Source organism: Onthophagus taurus, chromosome 3, assembly GCF_036711975.1.
Source record: "Onthophagus taurus isolate NC chromosome 3, IU_Otau_3.0, whole genome shotgun sequence".
Taxonomy (NCBI): Eukaryota; Metazoa; Arthropoda; class Insecta; order Coleoptera; family Scarabaeidae; genus Onthophagus; species Onthophagus taurus.
The window spans coordinates 3,485,571-3,511,516 of record NC_091968.1 but is presented as its reverse complement, the minus strand read 5'-3'; the positions used below and the strand labels follow the sequence as shown (position 1 = coordinate 3,511,516).

The following is a 25,946-nucleotide window of genomic DNA, read 5'->3' as shown; positions in this document are numbered from 1 at the left end:
TATGAGTATGAAAATTTCCCAAAATGTTAATAAAAGTGTCCTCTTTCCAATGAGCCAACACGTTTTGAAAAATAACTTTTAGTTTTTAAGAAAACAATATTTGAAGTTTTGATAAAATTTTCGATGTTATAATTTTCATCGATAACCTTCAAAATTCGCTATAAAATTAATTTCTTGAAGGATCCTTGTGGAAATATCACCAATTATTAATTAAAATATTCTCTTTTTAATGCAACCAGCCGTTTTGAAAAAACGCTTTTAGTTTTTGAGAAATAAATTTTTGAAATGATCGAAAATTTTTTCGAATTTTGCAATTTTCGCGGATTAAGATTTAAAAATTCGTATAAAATCCATTTCTTGGAATATGAGTATGAAAATTTCCCGAAATGTTAATAAAAGTGTCCTCTTTCCAATGAACCAACACGTTTTGAAAAATAACTTTTAGTTTTTGAGAAAACAATATTTGAAGTTTTGATAAAATTTTCGATGTTACAATTTTCATCGATAACCTTCAAAATTCGCTATAAAATTAATTTCTTGAAGGATCCTTGTGGAAATATCACCAATTATTAATTAAAATATTCTCTTTTTAATGCAACCAGCCGTTTTGAAAAAACGCTTTTAGTTTTTGAGAAATAAATTTTTGAAGTTTTGATAAAATTTTCGATGTTGCAATTTTCATCAATAATTTTCAAAATTCGCTATAAAATTCATTTCTTGAAGGATCCTTGTGGAAATATCACCAATTATTAATTACAGTATCCTCTTTTTAATGCAACAAGCCGTTTTGAAAAATCGCTTTTAGTTTTTGAGATATAATTTTTTGAAATGATCGACAATTTTTTCGATTTTTGCAATTTTCGCCGATTAAGTTTTAAAAATTCGTATAAAATCGATGTCTTGGAATATGAGTATGAAAATTTCCCAAAATGCTAATAAAAGTGTCCTCTTTCCAAAAAACCAACCCGTCTAGAAAAAAAGCTTTTAGTTTATGTGAAAACAATTTTCATCGATAATTTTCAAAATTCGCTATAAAATTCACTTCTTGAAGGATCCAGGTAGAAATATCACCAATTATTAATTAAAGTATCCGCTTGTTAGAGTGGCTTCATTAGATAAATCAGCATCAAAAAAGTTCATTTTGTATCTTGAATCCAAATAAGGTCACATATCTTATCAGCTTTCGTATTAATTTCATTTTTATTCAAATATCGCAATAATGTGGCAATATAGGGTATCACTTCAGAAATGCACCAGAAATTATAACCGTAATAGCCGAATAGATATGCCGGATAACCGGATATCCGGCCAAATAGGATGCTGAATATCCGGTATTCGGCTTTTCGTAAAATCACTAGTTTAAACGCACCTTATCGGTAACACCAAAATTATCACATTATATCTTAAGTAACACTTTCTTTACGATGATGAAACATTCCAATTAAAATCATTAAAGTTTATTGAATATTCAACAATGAATGAAATTATATAAATATTAGTTATGGTTGATCTTATACACTGTTTCCTACAGTTAGTTTTTCCATTTCCTCGGTTCTTTTTGCTTTAACATCGTAAGCTATACTCTCCGCAATTTCACTTGGTACTTTAGGTATATAAAACGTTACAATGCTGCTCAAAAAATAAACGACGTGCTAAAAATAAACTAAGTATAATAAAAATAAGTTAATAATGAGTTTTAATTTTACCACATAAATTACAGCTATTATGAATTTTATCCCAACAAGGTGATAATATTTAAAACCATGTTGATAAGGATGTGTAGTGTTAAAATCGTTTTTCAATCCGTTAAAATAACAAACTGTCACATCTGGAAATTTGCTTAATAAATTTTGCTTCATTTCGCTGTTAAAATCATAAACTGAAAAAGCTGCAGTAAAAAATGATATTAATATGGTATTTGTTGGATTATAATATTTACCCGTTAAGGATTGATTTATAAATCCTTCCATTGAATATTCGTTATTGACGTAGTAGACGCCCCGATTAATGAGAAATGATGTAAAACATATTATTGTACCCTGAAGAAAATGTACTATTAGAAAAAAGTAATTGAGATTTTTTGTGTTTTTTACACTTATAAGGTAGCACAATCTTGTTATGATTCTTAAAACATTATTCCATGCGCCTAAACCAACGACAGGTTTTGGAATGTTTCTTCTTGATTTGCGAAGAAGTGCCCTTGCGGTTATTCTTATTTCAACGATGTTGTTTAGTAATACAAGAAGTGGAAGTACCGGAACTGCTGCACTAAAAAAGACAAATAATCCATATTCCATCACTGAAAAACAGATAATTTTGGTTATTTATCTTTGAAAACTGAGTATGTTAATGGTATGAATCAATTTTTATACAATTGATTGAAACAGAAATAGAAAACATGTTCCACCATAATGTTAAGTACAACAAGTTATTTCACCAATTTCAAGTTTCATTTATGTCGTTATGTATAGACATAGACGAGAAGATCCATACACAAGTCAGGAGTAAAGCAATAGTCCACCGTGAATGTTATATCATTAAGCATTTTAACATTTTTATTCGCTAAGGCAATAGGAAAATTATCCAGTTAGGCCAAAATGCTAAAGCTAAAATTTAACTGAGCCTAGTAGATTTCTCAAAATTATATGGAACGCTAAACCTCTTTTGCAACCGAGAGCCACGCTCCTCGGCGCATCAATGAAAAAGTGACAGAAAAGAATTAGAGAGAATTAAAAAAAAAAACATGTTTTCTGGTTCTATTATTGGTATTATTATAAGAATAAATACAGGGTGATTCACATAAGAACCGATACAGAGCAGGGACATGTAAAGGACAAATTTTTTATTGGGTATTTATAATGAGATGTGGGCTACAGATAATTATGTCAAGGAATTCAAAAGGCTATATATAAAAAATGGTGGCTAGATCAAAATAACATCCTGCCTTGTCAACAATATGGCTTCAGAAAACCATTTAGTTCGCTGGACGCAGTAGCAGATTTGGTTACCGAGCTTTAACTTGCTTTCTCAAAAAATCAATATTGCGCCTGTTTATTTCTTGATTTGAAAAGCGCATACAATTCGGTAAACCTGGACTTATGGGAGCAAAAGATGAACTCCTGGGACTTCCAGCTAAAGTGGCACGTAGATTGTAAACATCTTACGCGATCGAGATATTTATGTCCGAGATCATAGAGGTAATTTCTCTATTCTTAGCCCGGTACTTTTCAATATTTATTCCATCGATTTTCATGAGCGCCTGGGGATTACAGCCAAAATCATTCAATATGGTGATAATTTTTGCCTTGTATCAAATTCCAAAAACGAGCTACCTGGTACGAAAATGAACACTTGAATTTTGAAGACTTATGCGAAGGAATGTTTAAACAAAAGCTGTGCCGCAGATTCAATTTATGAACATCCGTCCTGAACGGATGTAATAAGATCGTAGATGAAAGACAAGTAGTGAACCACAACCCTCTGTCGCATATTCAGCCAGTCACTAGATAACAAATCTATATAAAACGAAGACACGAATTCTGCACAACCTGAACCCTTCTTAAACTCTCCTGGGATAAACATGAACCAAATACAACATCACAATAATGAAAGTGAGACAATACAAGAGAATCACAAAGGAGTCGTTTCAAACCCTGCGATAAAAATATCTTACTACAGTCAAGCCTTCTTAGGGAACCATAAGCACGCCTACATAATAAATTAATATGTTCACCAAACGCAAGCTGATCATCAATAATAAGACCTAAACTCTTAACCAAATTGGTTAGTCCTAACTGTCCTCCAAGCATCCTCATATTAATCCTTATTAACAAATAAACTACCCTTTTTAGTAAATAAAATACATTGAGTCTTGTCAGGCTTGACCAAAAGAGCATGGCTCTTAATTTCCATACATAAGTGATTTAAATCCTCCGTTACTTTATTACAAGCTTCCGATTGCTCACCAGGCAGGAGATCTAAATACAGTTGGGAATCATCAGCATAAAGATGATAAGAACAATACTTTAACTTTGAGAATAAATAGCTGGTATAGACTGTAAATAAGATAGGATCAATTCAATAGAATTAGAACATTGTGACCCCACCTTAACCACCTGCGTTCTATCAAACAGATAACTCTTAGACAAAGAAACAGCATACTCAGACACACCGACAAGTCAAGCAACACAAGCACAGTAGATCTATCAGCATCAAGACCTCTATATATATCATCAGTCAAGTCAAGAAGCGCTGTGGCACAGTTATACTGACTCCTAAAACCAGATTGTTTATCTGGTAGTATATTATAAGTATCCAAAAGGATCTTAGTTGCTCCGCCATAATTTTCTCTAACACTTTAGACAAAACCGGAAGGATGGTAGTAGACCTCAAATCTTTAAGCTCTTTAACTGGTTTCGTTTTAGGAACAGGAGTCACTAGACCGCATTTCCATGCCTTAGGATAAACCGACATTATTAGACAAAAGTTGAAAATATGACAGAGAACATTCAAAATACGAGGACAACACAACCTAACCATATCTAGAGAAATATCATCCGAGCCAACACTAGTAGACTTCAACAAAAGCAAATACCGCTCAATAGAATCCACCGACACTTTCTTGAAGGTAAAAGGAGTACAGTCAGGATTTAATTGATTAGTATGATAGAGAGTTAATAACTTCGAGTCAGGCTTAATAACAACATCAGCAAGAGATTAAAAAAAAAATAAGTTGACACTATCAGTGTCAGCCAGGTTGGGAGGTAAATTAGTGATATTCGACCTAACAAGATTAAATTTTCTCAAAGTCTTCCACATCAAACAACTCCGTTCAATAAAAGCTCTTTTCTCACGACGAATAGCACCCGTGACAAAATTACGTAACTGCTTATAATACTGAAAATGTGCAGGATTTCTCGTTCTCCTATAACGCCTTAGAACAGACTCTCGAAAAGCTATCATCTTCTTTATATTTGCAGTAATCCACGGCAGGGAGTTCCTCTTTCGAGCCCTAATAACGAGGGCTGTATGGACATCAAACAAGGAAATCATAACTTTATTAAAATAATTAACCTTGTCATCAATAGAAGAAAGGTCATACACCGCCTCCCAATTCATAATATCTAAATTCCTATTAAACTCGTCCATGATAATACCTCGTAAATTGCGGAATCTTACCATCTTAGATACAACCCCCGCCCTATGCAATGACAGCTCATAAAAAAGTAACAGATAGTCAGAGAAGCCAGGATCAATTGTAACACAATTAACAACAAGCAGACCATCAGATAAAAAGATCAAATCAAGAAGGGATACAGAAGTGCCCGAGATCCTCGTGGGTACCTCAACTACCTCACGCAAGTCAAACATCGCAAATGCATTTCTAAGAGATACAGAAGATAGCCTCTCTCAATCATGAAGTTAACGTTAAAGTCACCTACCACCACCATCTCATCAACTAAGGGATGCACGAAAGAGATTTTTCGAATATTTCGGTAAATAACTTTAAATCATAATTAGGAGGTCTGTAAAAAACACCAAGAGTTATGCGAATTACACTGCAATTACACTGCAATTACACTACAGGTATAACAATCTCGTACAAAGAACGTTACTCCACCACCCCTAGTTTGTCTATCCACTCTAAAAATATTGTAGTCTATGACATACATCATTTGATCACATATATTAACATTCAACCAAGTCTCAAAAACACCTAGCACATCACAACCTGACCGCAATAAATAATCGCTAAGTTCACTAAAGTGGGCCATCACGGATCTCGCATTCAAATGCTCCACGCGAAAGGGTCCCGACATCACTGTATAATTAATAATTAATCAGGCTGTGGATGAATCCATGATAGTCTTCAAAGAGAGGTCAAGTATGAAACAATTCAATCTCATGAAGCCCATAAAAAGGTTAGATGGTTATAAGCTCTGGTGCTAAGCAGATAAGAAAGGGTACATATAGAAACTTGATGTGTATGAGGGAAAATCTCCTGAAACTGAAAAAAAACTTCAAACTTATGGATTAGGTGAAAGGATTGTCCTTCAACTACTGCGTTCGGTAGATCATGCAGATCAACTTCGACAAGTATATGCAATCGACCGCTGTTCCAAGAAGTGGTGGTATAGGCTTTTCTGTGGTTTTACAGATATATACTTCGTCAATTATATAATCAGCATCTTTTTTGACACCTTTATGTTATACGAAAATGTAAGTTTTATGTCAATAGTTTTTTGCTCAATATTTTTCCAATCCAACCCAACAGTTATTACATATCATTTGAAAGAGAAAGCTTTGAGCTTTAATTTAGAATAAGTTTCATTCCTTAATTTCAATAAATACGGCTTCCAGGAATTTTTAAATTAACATTTTTTTTAACACTTTTAGGTTATACGAAAATGTAAGTTTTGTTTCAACATTATTTATCTGAATATTTTTCCAATGCAACCGAACAATTATTATACATCATTTTAAAGAGAAAGCTTTGAGCTTTAATTTAGAATAAGTCTCATTCCTTAATTTCAATAAATACGGCTTCCTGGAACTTTTAAATTAACATCTTTTTAACACTTTTAGGTTATACGAAAATGTAGGTTTTGTTTCAACATTATTTTGCTCAATATTTTTCCAATCCAACCCAACAATCATTATACATCATTTTAAAGAGAAAGCTTTGAGCTTTAATTTAGAATAAGTGTCATTCCTTAATTTCAATAAATACGGCTTCCAGGAATTTTTAAATTAACATCTTTTTTGACACTTTTAGGTTATACGAAAATGTAAGTTTAATTTCAACCTTCTTTTTCTCCACATTTTTGTGATCCAACCCAACCATTATTATACATCATTTTAAAGAGAAAGCTTTAAGCTTCAATTTAAAATAAGTTTCATTTGTTGATATCAATAAACACGGCTTCGAGGAATTTTTAAATTAACATCTTTTTTGACACTTTTAGGTTATACGAAAATGTAAGTTTTGTTTCAACATTATTTTTCTCAATATTTTTCCAATGCAACCCAACAATTATTATACATCATTTTAAAGAGAAAGCCTTGAGCTTTAATTTAGAGTAAGTTTCATTACTTAATTTCCATAGATACGGCTTCCAGGAATTTTTAAATTATCATCCTTTTTGACACTTTTAGGTTATACGAAAATGTAAATTTTGTTCCAACATTATCTTTCTCAATATTTTTCCAATTCAACCCAACAATTATTATACATCCTATTAAAGAGAAAGCTTTGAGCTTTAATTTAGAATAAGTCTCATTCCTTAATTTCAATAAATACGGCTTTCAGAAATTTTTAAATTAACATCTTTTTTGACACTTTTAGGTTATACGAAAATGTAAGTTTTGTTTCAACATTATTTTTCTCAATATTTTTCCGATCCAACCCAACAATTATTATACATCATATTAAAGAGAAAGCTTTGAGCTTTAATTTAGAATAAGTCTCATTCCTTAATTTCAATAAATACCGCTTCCAGGAATTTTTAAATTAACATCTTTTTTAACACTTTTAAGTTATACGAAAATGTAAGTTTTGTTTCAACATTATTTTTCTCAATATTTTTCCAATGCAACCCACCAATTATTATACATCATTTTAAAGAGAAAGTTTTGAGCTTTAATTTAGAGTAAGTCTCATTCCTTAATTTCAATAAATACGGCTTCCAGAAATTTTTAAGTTATCATCTTTTTTGACACTTTTAGGTTATACGAAAATGTAAATTTTGTTTCAACATTATCTTTCTCAATATTTTTCCAATTCAACCCAACTATTATTATACATCCTAATAAAGAGAAAGCTTTGAGCTTTAATTTAGAATAAGTCTCATTCCTTAATTTCAATAAATACGGCTTCCAGGAATATTTAAATTAACATCTTTTTTAACACTTTTAGGTTATACGAAAATGTAAGTTTTGTTTCAACATTATTTTTCTCAATATTTTTCCAATCCAACCCACCAATTATTATACATCATTTTAAAGAGAAAGCTTGGAGCTTTAATTTAGAATAAGTCTCATTCCTTAATTTCAATAAATACGGCTTCCAGAAATTTTTAAATTAACATCTTTTTTGACACTTTTAGGTTATACGAAATAGTAAGTTTTGTTTCAACATTATTTTTCTCAATATTTTTCCAATCCAACCCAACAATCATTATACATCATTTGAAAGAGAAAGCTTTGAGCTTTAATTTAGAATAAGTCTCATTCCTTAATTTCAATAAACACGGCTTCCAAGAATTTTTGAATTAGCATCTTTTTTGACACTTAGATTATGCGAAAATGTTAGTTTTTGCTCAATATGTTTTTTCTCAATACTGTATCAGATTTTCGTCGTTCTGTAGATACAGGTCTGATAAATAAATATTCAAATTTACGGCGTCTACGAAAATGTTGTAGCGCAAGTTCAAAAGAAAGAGGAAGTTGTGAAAATTGTTCTGCCAAAGCTAGACCCCACTCAAAATGTACTGCGTGCAATGCTTAATCAACCCTTTGAAATGCTTCAATTGAGTTTAATTTGGTACCAATTAATACCCTTGCTACACTCATAACGTATACCAAATTTGGCTTTTATAGCCTAATGTATTACGAAGATATTGAACTTTTTAAAAATTTAAGAACTCAATTTTGAAGGCCTATAACTCCTCAGGCGTACAACTTAGTATAGAGGTAAGTTACGTTATATCATCTTAATTTATTGTCCTCTACATGTCACTGCTCTGTGTCGGTTCTTATGTGAATCACCCTGTATTTACGCTTTACTTAGATCAATAAAGGCATCACAAAAATAAGTCGAACTTATCGGCTTCAATGTATATTCTTCTTCCCATTGTGGAATATTCAGGGTTTGAACACTCGAATTAAAACGTAGTTTATTATAAATATATTTATAAAGGAATTTGCAGCCTGTGATTAAATGTCTGCAATAAAATTAATTTTGAATAATTAATTAATAAATTAAAAGGGAATGAGTAAAAAATACTTACGTCATAAGGAAGCTGTTGATGAAAAATAACAAAATGTATTCTTTTAAAATATTAAAAGTAGTGGACATGGATAAATCGAAATAACATCCCACCCCTGGTGAACAAAGATCAGCAGCTATACCAAACACCTTATTGTAAATATTATAATCTCCTGGATTGGTGAACATGACCTCTTTGATGAAAGAATTGTAAAACGACATTAGGTAAGTGTTGAAAAAGTTGAGAACGTAGTTTTTGATGATGTACGCGTTCATGTAATCGTTTTTGGTTCGGTGGATTTCCCGATCAGTCAAAACTTGAGAAATTTTATTTATAAGCTAACAAAAATATTTCTTTTAAATTTAAATATTTTTAAATACCCTATTAAGCATTACCGGATTGTACGTTTTTATGATAATAATCGTGCATAAACAACTGTAAACTCGCATTACAGTGACCAGATAATCCACCGCTATCGATACTTTATATTTTATGGTATAGTATGTAATCAAATATTCTGAAATTAAAATTAACCCTGTTGTAACAATAAGAAGTAGGATCTAAAACGTGATTATAAACAATAAATTGAATTAATCTTTTTTAACTAACTTACTCCTGCCAAAACAATAATAATCGAATAAAGGATTGGGTATGATTTCATCATCAACGGTGTGTAATATTCATCGGTTTTCGTAAATTTATTATATTTTGTGTGATTTGCCACGCGAATTTTATAATCAACCCTTAAAAATAATAAAGCGTGAACAATCAGCGAATTAATTTTTGGTTTAGTTACAATTCATGGATTTGTGGTACTGATTTTAATAAATTCCACTTGTATTTAAAAACTTGTTCTTCTCGACTCCACAATTCCAGAAATAACGTCGCTACAAATTCAAAATAAAGCGATTAAAAGAAAGAAAAGAATACAAACCCCAAAGTGTCATTAAAACAGCAAAAATTGCTGTGTAATTGTTATCCAAATAATAAACCGTCTCAGCTAAAGAACAATAATCGCTTAGTTCTGTATATAAACAATGTTTATCGGTACAACTTGGGCATATTTTTCTATTCGAATTACAAACTTCTTCACTACAATAAATTTATAATAATGTGTTCGTAAAGTTATAGTGCACTTTTGGTCAGTCTAGAGATAAAAGAATATTCTCGAAAATATTCCAGTTCCACACTCGATGGTTTTATTGATGTTTCATCAAAAGTTGAATAAGAGAAGTTAGATCAACTATTTGCTAGGGCTGTTCATACTATTAAAGCTATAAAAATTTCTAATTTCTATCTTGTGACAGCTCAAAAGTGCACCTTGACATACAGTGATACAATAAAGTCTACATACACGCCAGAAAATAATAATATCTCATCTCCCGAAATGTAATTATAAAAACTTAGATAACAAATTAAAAGAAATTGGAATAAAACCAATCAATGCTGGTCAATGTATTTATACATCAAATGAAGAGGAACCACTTCTCGTCGCAATCTACGTGGACGATATAATAATAGCCTGCAAAAACTTAGAAAAAATTGAACATTTCAAAAGGAAATTAACTCAATGTTTTGAAATGAAAGACTTGGGAAAAATACACTACTGTATTGGTTTAGAATTCTCACATAGCCAAATCGAGGGGGAGACAACGATCAAAATTTCACAAAAGAATTATATAAAAGATATTCTACAGCGATTTGGTATGGAAAACTCAAAACCAATCATTGGTACACCAATGGACCCAAATACAAACTTACAAAAACTTGAAGTAAAAAACGAAGAAATAATGAAAAAGTATCCATATCAAAGTCTGATCGGAAGTTTAATGTATGCATCAATTGGTACAAGACCAGATATTACATTTAGCGTTAACTTCTTAAGTCAATTTAATACAAATTACAACGAGAGTCATTGCATTGCCGCAAAAAGAGTGTTAAGGTATTTAAAAGGAACAATAAATTTGAAACTAACTTATAGAACTTCAGGGAAAGAAATGGAATGTTATACAGATGCAGATTGGGGATCATCTATAGATGATCGGCGCTCCTATACTGGTTATCTGTTTAAAATGGCAAACGCAGCAATCTCGTGGGAAACTAAAAAACAAAGGACCGTTGCTTTATCAAGCACAGAAGCCGAATACATGAGCCTTACTGAAGCAGCTAAAGAAGCACTGTATGAGAAAAAATTCGTAAGGAATTCTTATTATTCTTAAAAATGGATTTTTTAAACGAAGGATATTAGAAGTCTATATTATTTTAATACAAAGTAGAAACGGATAAATCCGAATTATTCTAGTTCTCTAGGTCTTGTGTTAATTCTAGTGATAGTGCTAGTATAAAACTAGAACTAACATTAGACCTAGAACAAGAAATATTCGGGCTTAGCCGTACGTCTCTTAAGACTGCTAAACCCGAATTATTCTAGTTCTAGGTCTTGTATTAGTTCTAGTGATAGTGCTAGTGTAAAACTAGAACTAACACTAGACCCAGAACTAGAAACATTCGATACTTTCTAGTTCTAGGTCTAGTGTTAGTTCTAGTTTTAGTTCAATAAAAGTGTACAACATAGTCATATCTTATGCTAACTAGCGCTACTTACCACTATCTCTAGAACTAACATTAGACTTAGAACTAGAAACATTCGGCAATGATATTCTCCGGGTTCATCGTAGTAGTAATAATAAAGAAAAGGTGTCGATGAATGAAATTTATTAATTTCTTACAATGTTTAAATCAGTGTTATACGTATTTCGAGCTATAAGCTCTTCATCAGGCACGACTATAAGAGACAATTATTTTAATTAAGTTATACAGGGTGTATCTGAATGACTGCAACAAACTTCAAGGGGTGATTCTTTAGTGAATTTTAAGGGTACTTTGATATATGAACCATGGGCGAGTTCGGCTCGCCTAAGGAGCTACACCCCTCCAAAAATGGCGGAAAATTTTGGTTTAACTTTTTTTTCTCAAAAACCATAAACGCTAGAAAAATGAAATTTGGGGAATATGTTTAACTCATAATAGGGCACGTTTTGACCCTATTTGTACTTTCAACCTACTCTTCTAAGGTACTAAACATAACCACCCCCGTTCAATATTTGTCTAGATTTTTCTTATGACGGTGATAAATACATTGGAAATATTTTATTTAGATAGATGAAAATATTCTAAAACTTTTTTGCCTCTCTGATGTTCTTCGAAAAGTTAATAGTTTCTGAGAAAAAAATTAATTAAGCAAACACTAACTGTTAAGCTGTAGGGTTGTTAATCGAAAGTTGGAATGAATTTTTAATGAAAAAATCTTAGTAGGCTTTGCAATCTTTGTCAGAAATATTTTTGACGTTTAAATATCAGTGGTTTTCTTACTGGTTTTGAAAAACGATGATAATAGTAAGAAAAACACTGACATTTAAACGTCAAAAATATTTCTGACAAAGATTACAAAGCCCACTAAGATTTTTTCAATAAAAAGTCATTCCAACTTTTGATCAACAACCTCGTTGATTAACGGGCAGTGTTTGCTTTATTATTTTTTTTCTCAAAAATTAGTCGTTTTTGGAAAAATTTTAGAGAGACAAAAAAGTGTTAGGATACTTTCATCTACCTATGTAAATTTTTTTTAAATGTATTTACCATCTGCATAAAAAAATCTAGGCATAAATTGAACTGGGTTGGTTACGTTTAGTAGTTTAGAAGGGTAAGTTGAAAGTACAAATAGGGTCAAAACGTACCCTATTATAGTTCATATTCCCCAAATTTCATTTTCCTAGCGTTTATGGTTTTCGAGAAAAAAAAATTAAACCGAAATTTTCCGCCATTTTTGAAGGGGTGTAGCTCCTTAGGGGAGTCGAAGACGCCCATGGTTGATATTATCAAAGTACCCTTGAAATTCACTAAAGAATCACCCCTTGAAGTTTGTTGCAGTCATTCAGATACATCCTGTATAAGAAATTAATAGTTATTTAACCAACAAGTCTATTAATGAAGGCGATTAAATATCGAGATATCTTAACTTATTATGTTAATTATTGAGATAATTAATCGCATTTTAATATACGAGTTAGTTACAATATTTTTTGTAATTCGCTACGGTAATGGAAGCTATAACAGTACTCAAACGGGTGCTGTAATGAGGCTCATTACAGCATCCGATGCTGTAATGAGATTTTAGTAACATTTTATGGAACCAGTTCAAGTTGGTGACATTGGGTCATTAATTTTGTAGTTGTCAATGTGACAATTTTTTTCTATGGATGTTTAAACACGTTCTTAGCATCGAATACAAGGTCCACAATGATGAGGACATTGACTCTGAGCAATTTCTCGTATTTTGAGAGGTGTACATCAAACATTCTTTTTCAGGTGAATATATTTTGTGTTTTGACAGTTTCTAATTGTCAATTCAAAGTTTCTATTTTCAAGTGTTCCGGTGTTACCAACTGCTACATACCTATTTCCCTACATTGCCAAAATTTACTTTATTTTTGTTAAAAAAAAGTATAAAAACGCGAATTACAAAAAATAGCATAAAAAACACGTTTCATAAGACTTAAAGCACTCATTCATTAAAAAACTCGTGGCTTCGCCACTCGTTTTTCAACTTGAATTCGTGCATTTCAAACGTGTCTTACGAAACTTGTTTTTTAATATACTATTTCCGTTGACCGTCTTTTCAACAAAATAGAGAAAATCCATCGTTGAAAAATCTCCCAATTCTGTCACTGGCAAAATAACCTCACTTTTAATGTGTCATAATTTATTTTTGTAGTCTTACCGCATAGATATAGTGGTCGGTTGGGTCGGTATTACAAATTTCATTGGAGAATATTTATTAAATTGATTACTATTTAGTTCGGTCGGACTTTCTTAAAATCGTTTATTAATAGGTGTCATTAATGAATGATTTTGTATACATTTATAAATCATATAAATACACGGTCGACGGAAAATAATATTTACCGTCAATTAAGGAATAAAACGAAACTTAACACAACGAAACAGCATTTCAAGCGGATAATGTATAACATCCTCTACCCAAAAGCGAGTAGCAAAAGATAAAAGCGAAAACGAAAATATTCACAAATTATTTTATTAAGAAGACACGTGCTAGGGAGTTAAAACAGGACTGAGGTAACAGGAAAATGAGGGTTAGCGTGTCTGTATAAAGTCAAAAAAAAGGAGGGGGAGGGTTTATTAGATAAATTTAAGGAAGTTCCTATATTTGTTGGATTCTGTTATGTCATTTAATAGCAAATCATTATCACTTTTATCATTAATATGTATAAAATATTCCTCGTAGAGGTCCAGTTCTCTGGATTTTTTAATTATCTTGAGAAGTTTGGCACTTTCCAAAGAAAATTTATGGTTGTTATTCCTTAAATGCTTAAAGAAGGTGGAAGACTCTTTGGTAAAGTGCTCTTTGATTATGGTTTTAAGGCTTTTTACCAGTTTGGCCTATGTGAAAATGTTCGCATTCATTACATCTTAATTCGTAAACTCCATTAAGATCTAACTGGTTGAATTTGTGTTTATTATTAATAATTAACCGACCTAGTTTGTTATTGGAGGTAAAAGCTGGTGTGAGATTGTTTGGAAAGGTTTTTCTTAAATTTAAACTGTAATCCAGGATTAAATGGAATTGAAATGTATTTAGGTGCTGTTTTGTAATGAGGATATAATAGTTTATTAATGTGATTGTTCTAAACAGTGTTATAAATCTTCTGTATGTCTTTAAGTTTAAATCTGTTATTGAGGCCTATTTTAATGATGTTTTTGAGTTCGTCGATGGAATGCAAATTTAAAACTGGCCATTTTATGTTGTGCACAGTTATATGAGTCAGATGGTATGATGCAGTCGGTGAACGTGTTTTTTCTAAAAATGTTAAAATCGAGACACTCTTTATCTAAATTTTTGTTGATATTCAAGTCTAAAAAGTTTAATTGTCCATCTTTTTCAAGCTCATTAGTAAATTTCAAATCGCCTAGATTGTTAAGGAGGTTACTCAAATCATGTAACAAAGCAGGGTTATCGTCATTAATCACAAAGATGTCGTCAACATATCTGCAGTAGAATTTTATACCACCAGTAAAAGGTTCGTGTTTTTTTGAGAAAAGTTCTTTTTCGAAATGATTAACATATGTATATGTCAGCGAGTATTCCGGAAATAGGCGAACCCATGGGCAGTCCGTCTTTCATGTAAAAGAATTTATCATCAAATAAGAAGAAGATTTGTTGATATGTAATTTCTAATAGTTTAGAAAAGCAGTTTATTTCATTGCTGTTAAGTTCAAATTCTTTACTATTCTGAATTAAATGTTCTTTGATTATTGAAATGGTGGAATTGATTGGTATGTTAGTATAGAGGTTTTTGATGTTGAAAGAGATAAATTTATAATTCTTTAAGATTTTTAAATTTTTTGTCATATTAATAAGTTCCGTTGAGTTTTTGATATTGTATATGAAGTGATTTTGAAAAGTTTTGAACAGAGAAGTTTGGAGTATCTTTGCTAATTTACTGGTGAGAGTGCAGTTGTTGCTTATAATTGGTCTTATACTTTAATCTGGCTTGTAAAGCTTAATAACAGATTTAAATTTAAAGACATACAGAAGATTTATAACAATTTACAAGATTTACAACACCTAAATACATTTCAATTCCATTTAATCCTGGATTACAGTTTAAATTTAAGAAAAACCTTTCCAAACAATCTCACACCAGCTTTTACCTCCGATAACAAACTAGGTCAGTTAATTATTAATAACAAATACAAATTCAACCAGTTAGAACTTAATGGAGTTTACGAATTAAGATGTAATGAATGCGAATATTTTCACATAGGCCAAACTGGTAGAAGCCTTAAAACCAGAATCAAAGAGCACTTTACCAAAGAGTCTTCCACCTTCTTTAAGCATTTAAGGAATAACAACCATAAATCTTCTTTGGAAAGCGCCAAACTTCTCAAGATAATTAAAAAATCCAGAGAACTGGACCTCTACGAGGAATATTTTATACGTATTAATAATAAAAGTGATAATGATTTGCTATTAAATGACATAACAGAATTCAACAAATACAGGAACTTCCTTAAATTTATCTAATAAATCGCCCCCCCCCTTTTTTTTGACTTTATACACACGCACTAGCCCTCATTTTCCTGTTACCTCAGCTACCTCAGTCCTGTTTTAACTCCCACGCACGTGTCTTCTTAATAAAATAATTTGTGAATATTTTCGTTTTCGCTTTTATCTTTTGCTACTCGCTTTTGAGTAGAGGATTTTATACATTATCCGCTTGAAATGTTATTTCGTTGTGATGTGCACATATTAACTTTCGTTTTATTCCTTAATTGACGGTAAATATTAATTAATTTCTTATATAACTTAATTAAAATAATTGTCTCTTATAGTCGTGCCTGATGAAGAACTTATAGCTCGAAATACGTATAGCACTGATTTAAACATTGTAAGAAATTAATAAATTTAATTCAACGACACCTTTTCTTTATTATAGAAATATTCGGGCTTAGCAGCACGTCTCTCAAGACTGCTAAATTCGAATTATTCTAGTTCTAGGTCTAGTGTTAGTTTTAGTGATAGTACAAAACTAGAACTAACACTAGATCTAGAACTAGAAACATTCGGATTTAGCCGCACGTCCCTCAAGACGGCTAAACCCGAATTATTCTAGTTCTAGGTCTAGTGTTAGTTCTAGTTTTAGTTCAATAAAAATATGAAACATAATGATATCTTATGCTAACTAGGCCAGTTACAACTGTTTCTAGAACTAACATTACAATTAAAAGTAGAAAAATTCAAGATTAGCCGTTTTAAGTGACGCACGGTTAAACGGAATGTTTTTAGTTCTAGGTCTAGTGCTAGTGTTAGTCCAGTTTTAGTTGTTATTCAGCGGTAGATAGTTGTATATTTTTATTGAGCTATAACGGACATTGATAGACTTTTTTTAGGACTGTATGTAGACTTTTTTGAGTTAAAGATATGATTATGTTGTGTTCAACTTAATTAATAATAGCTTATACAGTATGTCCCCGGATCGAGTTACAAAGAGGAAAAAAAAATTTATTACTGATTTTTCAAACTTATCTCAGCATAAATAATGCGTCTGATATGTTCAAACCACTAAGGTCCATTACTACCATCTTTTAGTTAAATTTATCTTACAGATAAACCCGTCTACTAGCCAATCTGAGTGCGTAAAATAGCCGCAACCGTGGTAATAATCCCTTAGATAGCTTAACCAGAAGATGGTAGTAACGAGCCTAAGGCTGGACCTAAATCGCACGTACTTTATATTCTAACTATAGAAGTTAACTAATTATTCACATTTTTATGTAAAAATTATACTTTTCTTAAATTAAAAATTTTTCAAGTTTAATTTACGATATGTAACCATAGAAACCAATAAAATAAAATAAAAGTTACAACATATGTTAGTGAAAAATATACGGACAAATCAAATTAAAATATGGCTAATTGAATAATAGTATATTATTCAACAAGCGTATAATGGCGGCTGTTACCCACGAAGATGAAGTTAATCTGAGTGGGTAACATCCATTATACGCAAGTTGAATACTATACTTTATCTACAACCATTTAATTTTGAAAAAAAAATCAAAAAAAAGGAAAAAAATGAAACTTGATAGACATTTCAGACATAACCTCAATATAAGAAAGCTCTCATTTCTGTTAATATTTTATTTTTTGATTAGTAGGCCGTGTCAGAACTGTGGAATAATGGCTTCATTATTCAACACTTTGTCAGTCATGGGTAATGCGTGTCATTACCCGCCAAAAATCAAATGTATAACGAATAGATAATTCAATAGTTGTAAATAAAATATTTTAAATGTAAATTTTAATAACGCACTATGTAAGTAATAAATATTATTTATTTGTAAGTGAACAAATCCTCATGCAAACAAATTCCCTCCCAATTCGGCACACATTTGAAGACGAGTTCTAAATTCTTTATAAGAAGTACGAATTTCCGCCAGTAGTAGAGATTCTATCGCTTTAATTATTCTTAGTTTTAACAGTTCTGAATCATCTTGTAATGGTTCACCGTAAAACATTTGTTTCAATCGTTCCCAAAAATAAAAATCCATAATTGTAAGATCAGGACTACATGATGGCCATCAAGTAGGACCATTTCGTTCAATCCATTTTTGACGAAATTGTAAATTTAACCATTTGGCACAATGTGTGAATGATAAGCTGGGCAACTATCTTGCTGAAATTGTATTGACCGTATAAAATTTAAGGGTAATTGGATTTACATCGCTCCAATAACGACAATGCTGGGATGAAACAATGTCATTTGTTGAAAAGCTATCTGAAAAGCAGCGTCTTCCTCCTTTAGTCTCTTTGTCTGCCTCTTTATGGATAATACAGAACCCGTTTCCAAAATTTTTTTCATAAGTTTGTGAGCCCCAACATGAGATATTTTTGTGTCCGGATATTTTTGCTGGAATTTTTGATAACTACACGAAAACATGATTCACTAGTACCATAGCACAGTATGTATTAAATAAATTCTGTCTTTCACGGTTAACATCGCATGAAAAGACTTAATCTCACCAACATAACTTGTAAGTTTTATGGTTTCTATGATTACTAGGGCATGGAACTTTTGTAACAAAACGATACGATTTCCCCCCTCCACTCGTTTTAATTAAAGGAACAGCATACTGTTCAGTGGGAAATTTAAATTTCAAGTTAGAAAAAGATTGTGTTAACAAAAATTGTTCCTGAAACAATTCTAAACAAACTTTGTCAACATTTTTTTTTTGATTTAATCAATAATTAAAGAGATAACCTCAAAATAATGATTTTTCCACTTTTATACATAATTACACTTAGATGCTTAATTAATAGAGATGTAAAATTTTTTTATTAAGATAATTGATTCAAAATCGAAATTGAAACAAATTTTATTTAAAATATTTTTTGATAAAAACAATAATTATTGCGATAACAAACATTTTGTTAACAAAACAAATTTTGTTAACAAAATTTTTTGATTAAATCAACAATAAGGATATAACCTCAAAAATATTAATTTTTCTAGCATACTGTTCAGTGGGAAATTAAAATTTTAAGTTAGAAAAAAATTGTTTTGACAAACACTGTTCCTGAAGCAATTCTTAACAAATATTGTTAACAAAATTTTTTGATTTAATTAATAATTAAGGAGATAACCTCAAAAATATTAATTTTTGTAGCATACTATTCAGAGGGAAATTAAAATTTTAAGTTAGAAAAAAATTGTATTAACAAACACTGTTCCTGAAGTAATTCTAAACAAATTTTGTTAACAACATTTTTTGATTAAATCAACAATAAGGATATAACCTCAAAAATATTAATTTTTGTAGCATACTGTTCAGTGGGAAATTAAAATTTCAAGTTAGAAAAAAATTGTTTTGACAAACACTGTTCCTGAGGCAATTCTTAACAAATATTGTTAACAAAATTTTTTGATTTAATTAATAATTAAGGAGATAACCTCAAAATAATAATTTTTGAATTTTTATACATAATTACACTTAGACGCTTAATTAATAGAGATGTAAAATTTTTGTATTAAGATAATTGATTCAAAATCGAAATTGAAACAAATTTTATTTAAAACATTTTTTGATAAAAACAATAATTATTGAGATAATTACTTTTGATAGCATACTATTCAGAGGGAAATAAAAATTTTAAGTTACCAAAAAATTTTATTAACGAACACTGTTCCAGAAGTAATTCTAAACAAATATTGTTAATAAAAATTTTTGATTTGATCAATAATTAAGAACATAACCTCAAAAAAATGTTTATATATACAGGGTGACATAGAAAAAAGTACATTGCATAGTGCCACACAATAGAGGACACTAAATTATGACACATTATTCAATTGTTATTTATCATTGTTTTTGCAAAGGTTACTTTGGCGCTTTTTGAATAATTAACGTGCATTGTCGGCTTTCAGATGCATGGATAACAAATTTTTTCAGTCGAAAATGACATACAGTGTATAGCAAAAAAGAAAAAGTTAGGACCGATTCAATAGAGATGGAACCCTGTATGTATGTAGCGCTCTCTATCAGTAATCACAAAACTAAGATCATATTTGAATTTAGCATGATAAAAAACCCCTGTATACCACATTTTATCAATTTTTTGCGTCTCTGGCTAAAGATATTCAAAAAAAAAACCACAAAAAAAATAAAATTCAACACCCCGTATCTTTTAACCGTAGGCCTTGCGGACCCATGTTCATAGGAACTTTCTTTCTTATTTTAGTGTCCTCTATTGTGTGGCACTATGCAATGTACTTTTTTCTATGTCACCCTGTATATATATGTATATTTTGTATTGAAAAAATTGTTTTAGAATTTAATTTAGAACAACTTTTGTATGAAATTTTCTGCTGAGAACGAGTGGAGGGGGGAAATCGTGTCGTTTTGTTACAAAAGTTCCGTGTCCTAATGATTACATATTATAAATTGAACTTCAATTTCAATTTTCAATTTAGAAAAAACTCCAATTTTTACATAAAAATTGGAATAATTAGTTAACTTTTATAGTTAGAGTATAAAATTCATGCGATTTAGTAGTTTGAACATATCCGACGCATTATTTATGCTGAGATAAGTTTGAAAAATCAGTAACAAAATTTTTTTTCCTCTTTGTAACTCGATCTGGGGAAATACTGTATATATAGTTTTTATGTAAAATATGAAAATAATATGGACTTCTTATATGTTTTGTTAAAAAATTTCATTGAATTACATTTCGGGAACTGAGATATTATCATTTTCCGGACTGTATGTAGACTTTATTGTATCACTGTATATTATTACTTACACTCTAAGAACTGATTTCCGTGAAATATTTAATTCAAAATACGATATACATATTGTGAATAACCCCATAAATGTTGGAACAAGTAGCAATATCGTATAAAACTGCAACCAGGCGTAAAAAAAAGCAATTTCCGATCCGTAATATTTATAAATAATATGAATCGGTTGGTATTGATAAAATTTTAACCAACTTGCCCAATATTTAGCTAAAATCTTTGAAGCAATTTTAGATTTTCGAATTAATAAATGTACTAATCAACTTGTCTATCGCTTAAAGGTCCAGATTCGCTCCATTTTAGTGGACTATCATGTAAAGGATAAGCATCGTGGAAGTTTTTATTGGCCAATAAGCTTCCCAAACCATATTCATTTTGTAATCTACCATATCGCGTCCTCTCTAAAACGCAACTAATTAACGCGATTCTTTCAGCGCTTGTAAACGTCGTGGTTGCTTGTCCTCGAACTGAATTACTAAAAAGTTTCTAATAAAATTTATTCAATTAATTATTAAAAATCAAAAACCTGCATCTGCGAAACATCGGATCTTGAAGCTTTGGTTTTAATGATATCTTAGTTTTAAAAAAACTGAACCATTGGGAATATTTCGGAATCGTTCTGTCGTGCTGATACGTTGGATACAATCCGTGTATTTTTGCTATGTGTGCAAAAGATTCATCGGAAGCGGTTAATTTGACAAAAATACAATCGGTGAATTTGACGCCATCAACAACTTCAACAGTTAATCCCGCCTTTTTTAAATTCGTTAGATACTGTGTATTTTGGAATATTAGGGCATCTGATATCTCAATTTTTTGAACCAGAATAAAATCTGCGGGGGGTTTCACTTCTGGTGCATAAAAAGAATCTTTACTATTTGCTGTCATTTTGATGCATTCAAAATCACTTTTGACGTTTGGTTAAATATTATCTCTGATAACCGTCAATATCGTCTTTGATAAATTGATAACCCTTTAATCATATATATATATTTATCACTTTCAAAAACGTTTGGAATTTTTTAAAAATGATTTTTATTCGAAGTCAAAATGAAGCTTATTTTATGACATTTAGCGCCGGTTTATCAATGTCGAGTTAAATCTGTTAGATACGCAACTCATGGATAAACTTGTCTAACAGATAACCTCAGTGACGCGTTTATCCAGCAACTTTCTACCCGACAGGCAGCAAACAACAAGATAGAAAACAGTTGGTACCCCTGAGTGTTAACATTAGAAACGGAAATAAAACATGATTGGTCAAATTTGAATAATTGTCTTTAGTTTGTGAAGTTGATTTGTGAGTTGTCATTCCCGTGTGCTTTGTTTTCGAAAACCTCTTTAATGGAATTCTTACATGAGTATTTATTAGAAAGCGATGAAGATAAGGATAATGTCTAACTACGTATGCCTACTGGTGACCAAATAGAGAAATCACAAGAACAATTTTATGGAAAAGCTAGATTTCCACGGGTGATAGGCAGTATCGACTGTACTCATATTAGCATTATTTCGCCAGGTAAGCAATCTCTTTTAATCGAAACATATGAATTAATATTAATGAGTGGATAATAATTATAGGTGGACCACGTGCAGAGACATTCCGGAATCGAAAGGGCTTTTTTTCATTGAATGTTTAAACTGTGTCCTCGGTGGATTTAAAAATTTTGATAATTCATTATTAAAGCAAAGGTTTGAAAATAATGAGTATGGTAATGCTTTGCTAGTAGGTGACAGCGGATATCGTAATACCAAATATTTGGTAACACCTTTGCTGAATACCCGAAATAGAGTAAAAGAACTATATAATGAATCTTTAATAGGAACTAGAAATCCAGTGGAACGGCAATATGGCATGTGGAAGAGAAGATTTCCTGTACTTGCACTCAAGCTCCGATTGAAACTAGAAACTGCAATGACAGTAATTGTTGCTAGAGCAGTGCTACATAACATAGCAATAAATGTAAAGGAAGAAATACCTCCATATGATCTTGGAATAAATGTAAATACTGTCGAGGTAGATAACCTTGATATAGAAGATGGTGAATTACTAGGAAATGCTAGAAATCAACTTTTCGCGAATTATTTTCCTAACCTCCTAAATTAAAATTTATAACATAATAATCAATTTTATTTAGATATTATTTGAATTCGTAATTATATTCGTATAATTTAAAGAATTCGTATAAATGTGGATTGTTGTTTATTAAGAAATACGTTGTCTATAAATAGTTGAATTTAAATAAAAAATACTATACTCAAATATCACTTATAAGATAAGTTATAACAATATAACAAATTATAAAAAAAATCCAATGGCGATCTAATCCCCAGATTGATATTGTGGAAATTTCAATTTTGCTATTTCCAATTCCATTTGAAGTGTACGTAATTTTACGGCTTCTTGTTCTTTTTGTATGCCAAGTAGTTCCATCTTTACTTTATGCTCTTCTTCTGTCCAAATATTTTGCTTACTGAACTGTTCTGTGAGTGCTGTTAATAAACTTTCCTTTCTTTCTACCAAGTTTTCAAATTGCGTTGGTACAGATTTGTTACAACTTTTTTTTAATAACAGGTCTCCTACGGCTCGACCATTCTATAAAAGTAAGTATAATAAGCATCAAGTAACACCGTAGTGCATACCGTGCATAACTCTGCATAATCAGACTCATTTTCATTTTGACATTGTTTTTGGTAATAACTTCCGAAGGAATTACTTCTATGATTGGGGTAATCTCTACTTCTGATATAGTGTTTGGAGGAATATTTTGTGTTTCCAAAGAAGAAGAAGTGTTATCCTGGAAATTACTTTGAAGTTGTAATGCCGGATGTTTTTCGGTTTGTAGCATTGCAACTTTAAATTCATTCCAGTGGCACATAACGTCTTCTTCTGTGACGTCCTTTGTTACATTTGTATCGATATTATTAATGTCCATACCATTCATTACTAACAAATGAATTTTTAAAAAATACCACCTAATTTAAAAGAAAAGGCATTTGCCTTTTTCATAAATCCTGTTACAGACAACAAAATTGTATCTGTAAGTTTTTTCACTTTCGGTGGATGGAACTGGTTCTTTCATTGGCTTTCCACCACACGTGCCTTTTAAGTAATTTTTGTGCCCAGAATAATTTTTATTTCCTTTTTTATCCTATCATATTTCATTCGCAGTTGTTTTGTAGTTCTTGGCTAAAGCCATGAATTCAGATTATTTTATATTTGTTTTATTTCAACGTTTTTACTTACTATTCCAATACTACAACAATTAAATTTTGCAGTAATTTTACCCCAACATTCATCTTTTTGTTTCCATGTTACAGCGTCGGTTCTCTTATTTTCTATTATATTTTTGTATTTGTTTGCCAAATCAATCAGCAAGTTTTTTTCTGCTTTAGTAAAATTAGAGGATCTTTTCACTTTCTCCTGCTTATCCATCACCACAATAGCTTAATTTATTTTTGACTTTGACCTTTGAATTATGTTATATTTTGGTTTTGATGTCATTTCCTTTCACCAAGCAACCAAACTTGCGCTCATATCTTTTTGACAATATCTAATAGGTAAACCCTTAACCAGTACTTCAATCTGGTGGGTATCCAAATGTCATATTTATCTAAAAGATAACCCTAAGCTACGGGTAGATTAACGATTCGTCGACGTTATCTATTAGATACAATTTTAACCGACAGATAAATCGACTTAACTAGATATTGATAAACCGGCCCTAAAACAAAGACTTAATAGAAAGGATTATAAACGTGACTTATATACTAATCGGTTATCTTTTAATTGTGTCAGTATTTTCTTCTATTGCTGCGACGTGGTGGCAGGTGTTAACTATATATAATATCATTTGTACCAACCCTCGACATCATTGCGGACATCTCTCAATCATTTTCTAGATATTTTGTGTCTTCCAATATCTTTCCAGATGTCATTCAAATGTACCGGCGAGACGATAGCAACAAACCGCTCAGCAACAAACTTTTTCCTTTATATTTAAACCTACTTCTAGGGCCCATATCTTTGTTATCTAGAAAGATAGCGAAAAACTATGTATACGGTTGGAAAGCTTGGTCTTTTCTCTATCTTAAACCGCCAGTTTTCGTCCGCCGATATGTTGATAATAAGAGCAAGAAAAAATAAGAAACGTCGCGCTGCATTCAATTTACCTCAGAATTACCAAACTTCACGGCCTTGTGCAGCCGTTACGCGATGGAAATTCAATAAATGGTTTACCTATTCGGAAAGAGCTGACCTTGGACTATCTTACTCCGAGTTTTCGTCCGCCAATATCTATCAGCGTCTGTAAGAGAAACGCACCTGAAAAAGCAAATATTTCTTGCACTAATAACTTTCCTATTTGACAGGGAGAAAACTCTACAACTATATTCAGTTTATGGGAAATTTCCTGCTCTTTCTAACGATGTCCTTTTTTCTGACTATGAACTACCTAAACCACGAATTTTTGCCGCGACTAAACCACGCTTGGGTCAATAACTCTCTTATATGAAGGGGAGAAAACTCTAGAACTATATTCATTTTCTCTTATGGGAAATTTTCTGCTCTTTCCAACGATGTGCGACGCACTTCGCTTACGCATTTGCATACGCGTTTTTTAAATTGATAAACTAAATATAACGCATGGCATGGTCTGAAATCACTTGGGTTGAATAACGTTAAGCGCAGCATAATACCTGGATCTCTCCGTCATCCTGACAAAATAAACCATTTTTTTGTAAACTCCATAACGCAAAATACATCAGTGGATAATGAGCTTTTTCAGTTTTATACTAGCAATAAGTTGATTAATGCAACTTTTTCTTTTACTCCAATTAATGATATTGATATTATGAAAAGCATATCTTCAATAAAAAGTAATTCTACGGATATAGATGGATTAAATATTGGTTTAATTAAGTTATCATGTCCTCATATTCTTTTATATTTGACTCATATTGTAAATTTCTGTATAAGTGAGAGTGTCTTTCCAGATTCGTGGAAGATTGCTCTGGTTAGACCATTACCAAAAATTAAAAACCCTATTGATTTTATGCATTTAAGACCCATAAGCATCCT

The 25,946-nt window shown here is 31.1% G+C and overlaps 1 protein-coding gene across 1 annotated transcript; it reads right to left on the bottom strand.

The window, feature by feature from the left end:
* Nucleotides 1-1,441: 1,441 nt before the first annotated feature.
* Nucleotides 1,442-21,874, bottom strand: LOC111423100 (anoctamin-4-like). Its single transcript, XM_071195443.1, has 13 exons — nt 21,393-21,874; nt 21,131-21,341; nt 20,872-21,083; nt 9,922-10,079; nt 9,784-9,874; nt 9,601-9,730; nt 9,383-9,547; nt 9,009-9,325; nt 8,785-8,942; nt 2,094-2,299; nt 1,940-2,039; nt 1,707-1,888; nt 1,442-1,652 (listed from the first exon to the last, which is right to left on the bottom strand). The coding sequence occupies exons 1-13, from the start codon at nt 21,752-21,754 to the stop codon at nt 1,512-1,514; spliced, it is 2,433 nt and encodes an 810-aa protein (XP_071051544.1). The 5' UTR covers nt 21,755-21,874; the 3' UTR covers nt 1,442-1,511.
* Nucleotides 21,875-25,946: the final 4,072 nt, after the last annotated feature.

Bases quoted from the DNA above. Each gene is read 5' to 3' on its own strand.
- LOC111423100 (XM_071195443.1), bottom strand. From the start codon at position 21,754: ATGACAGCAAATAGTAAAGATTCTTTTTATGCACCAGAAGTGAAACCC. The intron at 9,326-9,382 runs GTAATGCTTAAT...TATTTTTGTTAG, and splicing joins TCATAAAAACGTACAATCCG to CTTATAAATAAAATTTCTCA. The intron at 1,653-1,706 runs GTAAAATTAAAA...GTTTATTTTTAG, and splicing joins TAATAGCTGTAATTTATGTG to CACGTCGTTTATTTTTTGAG.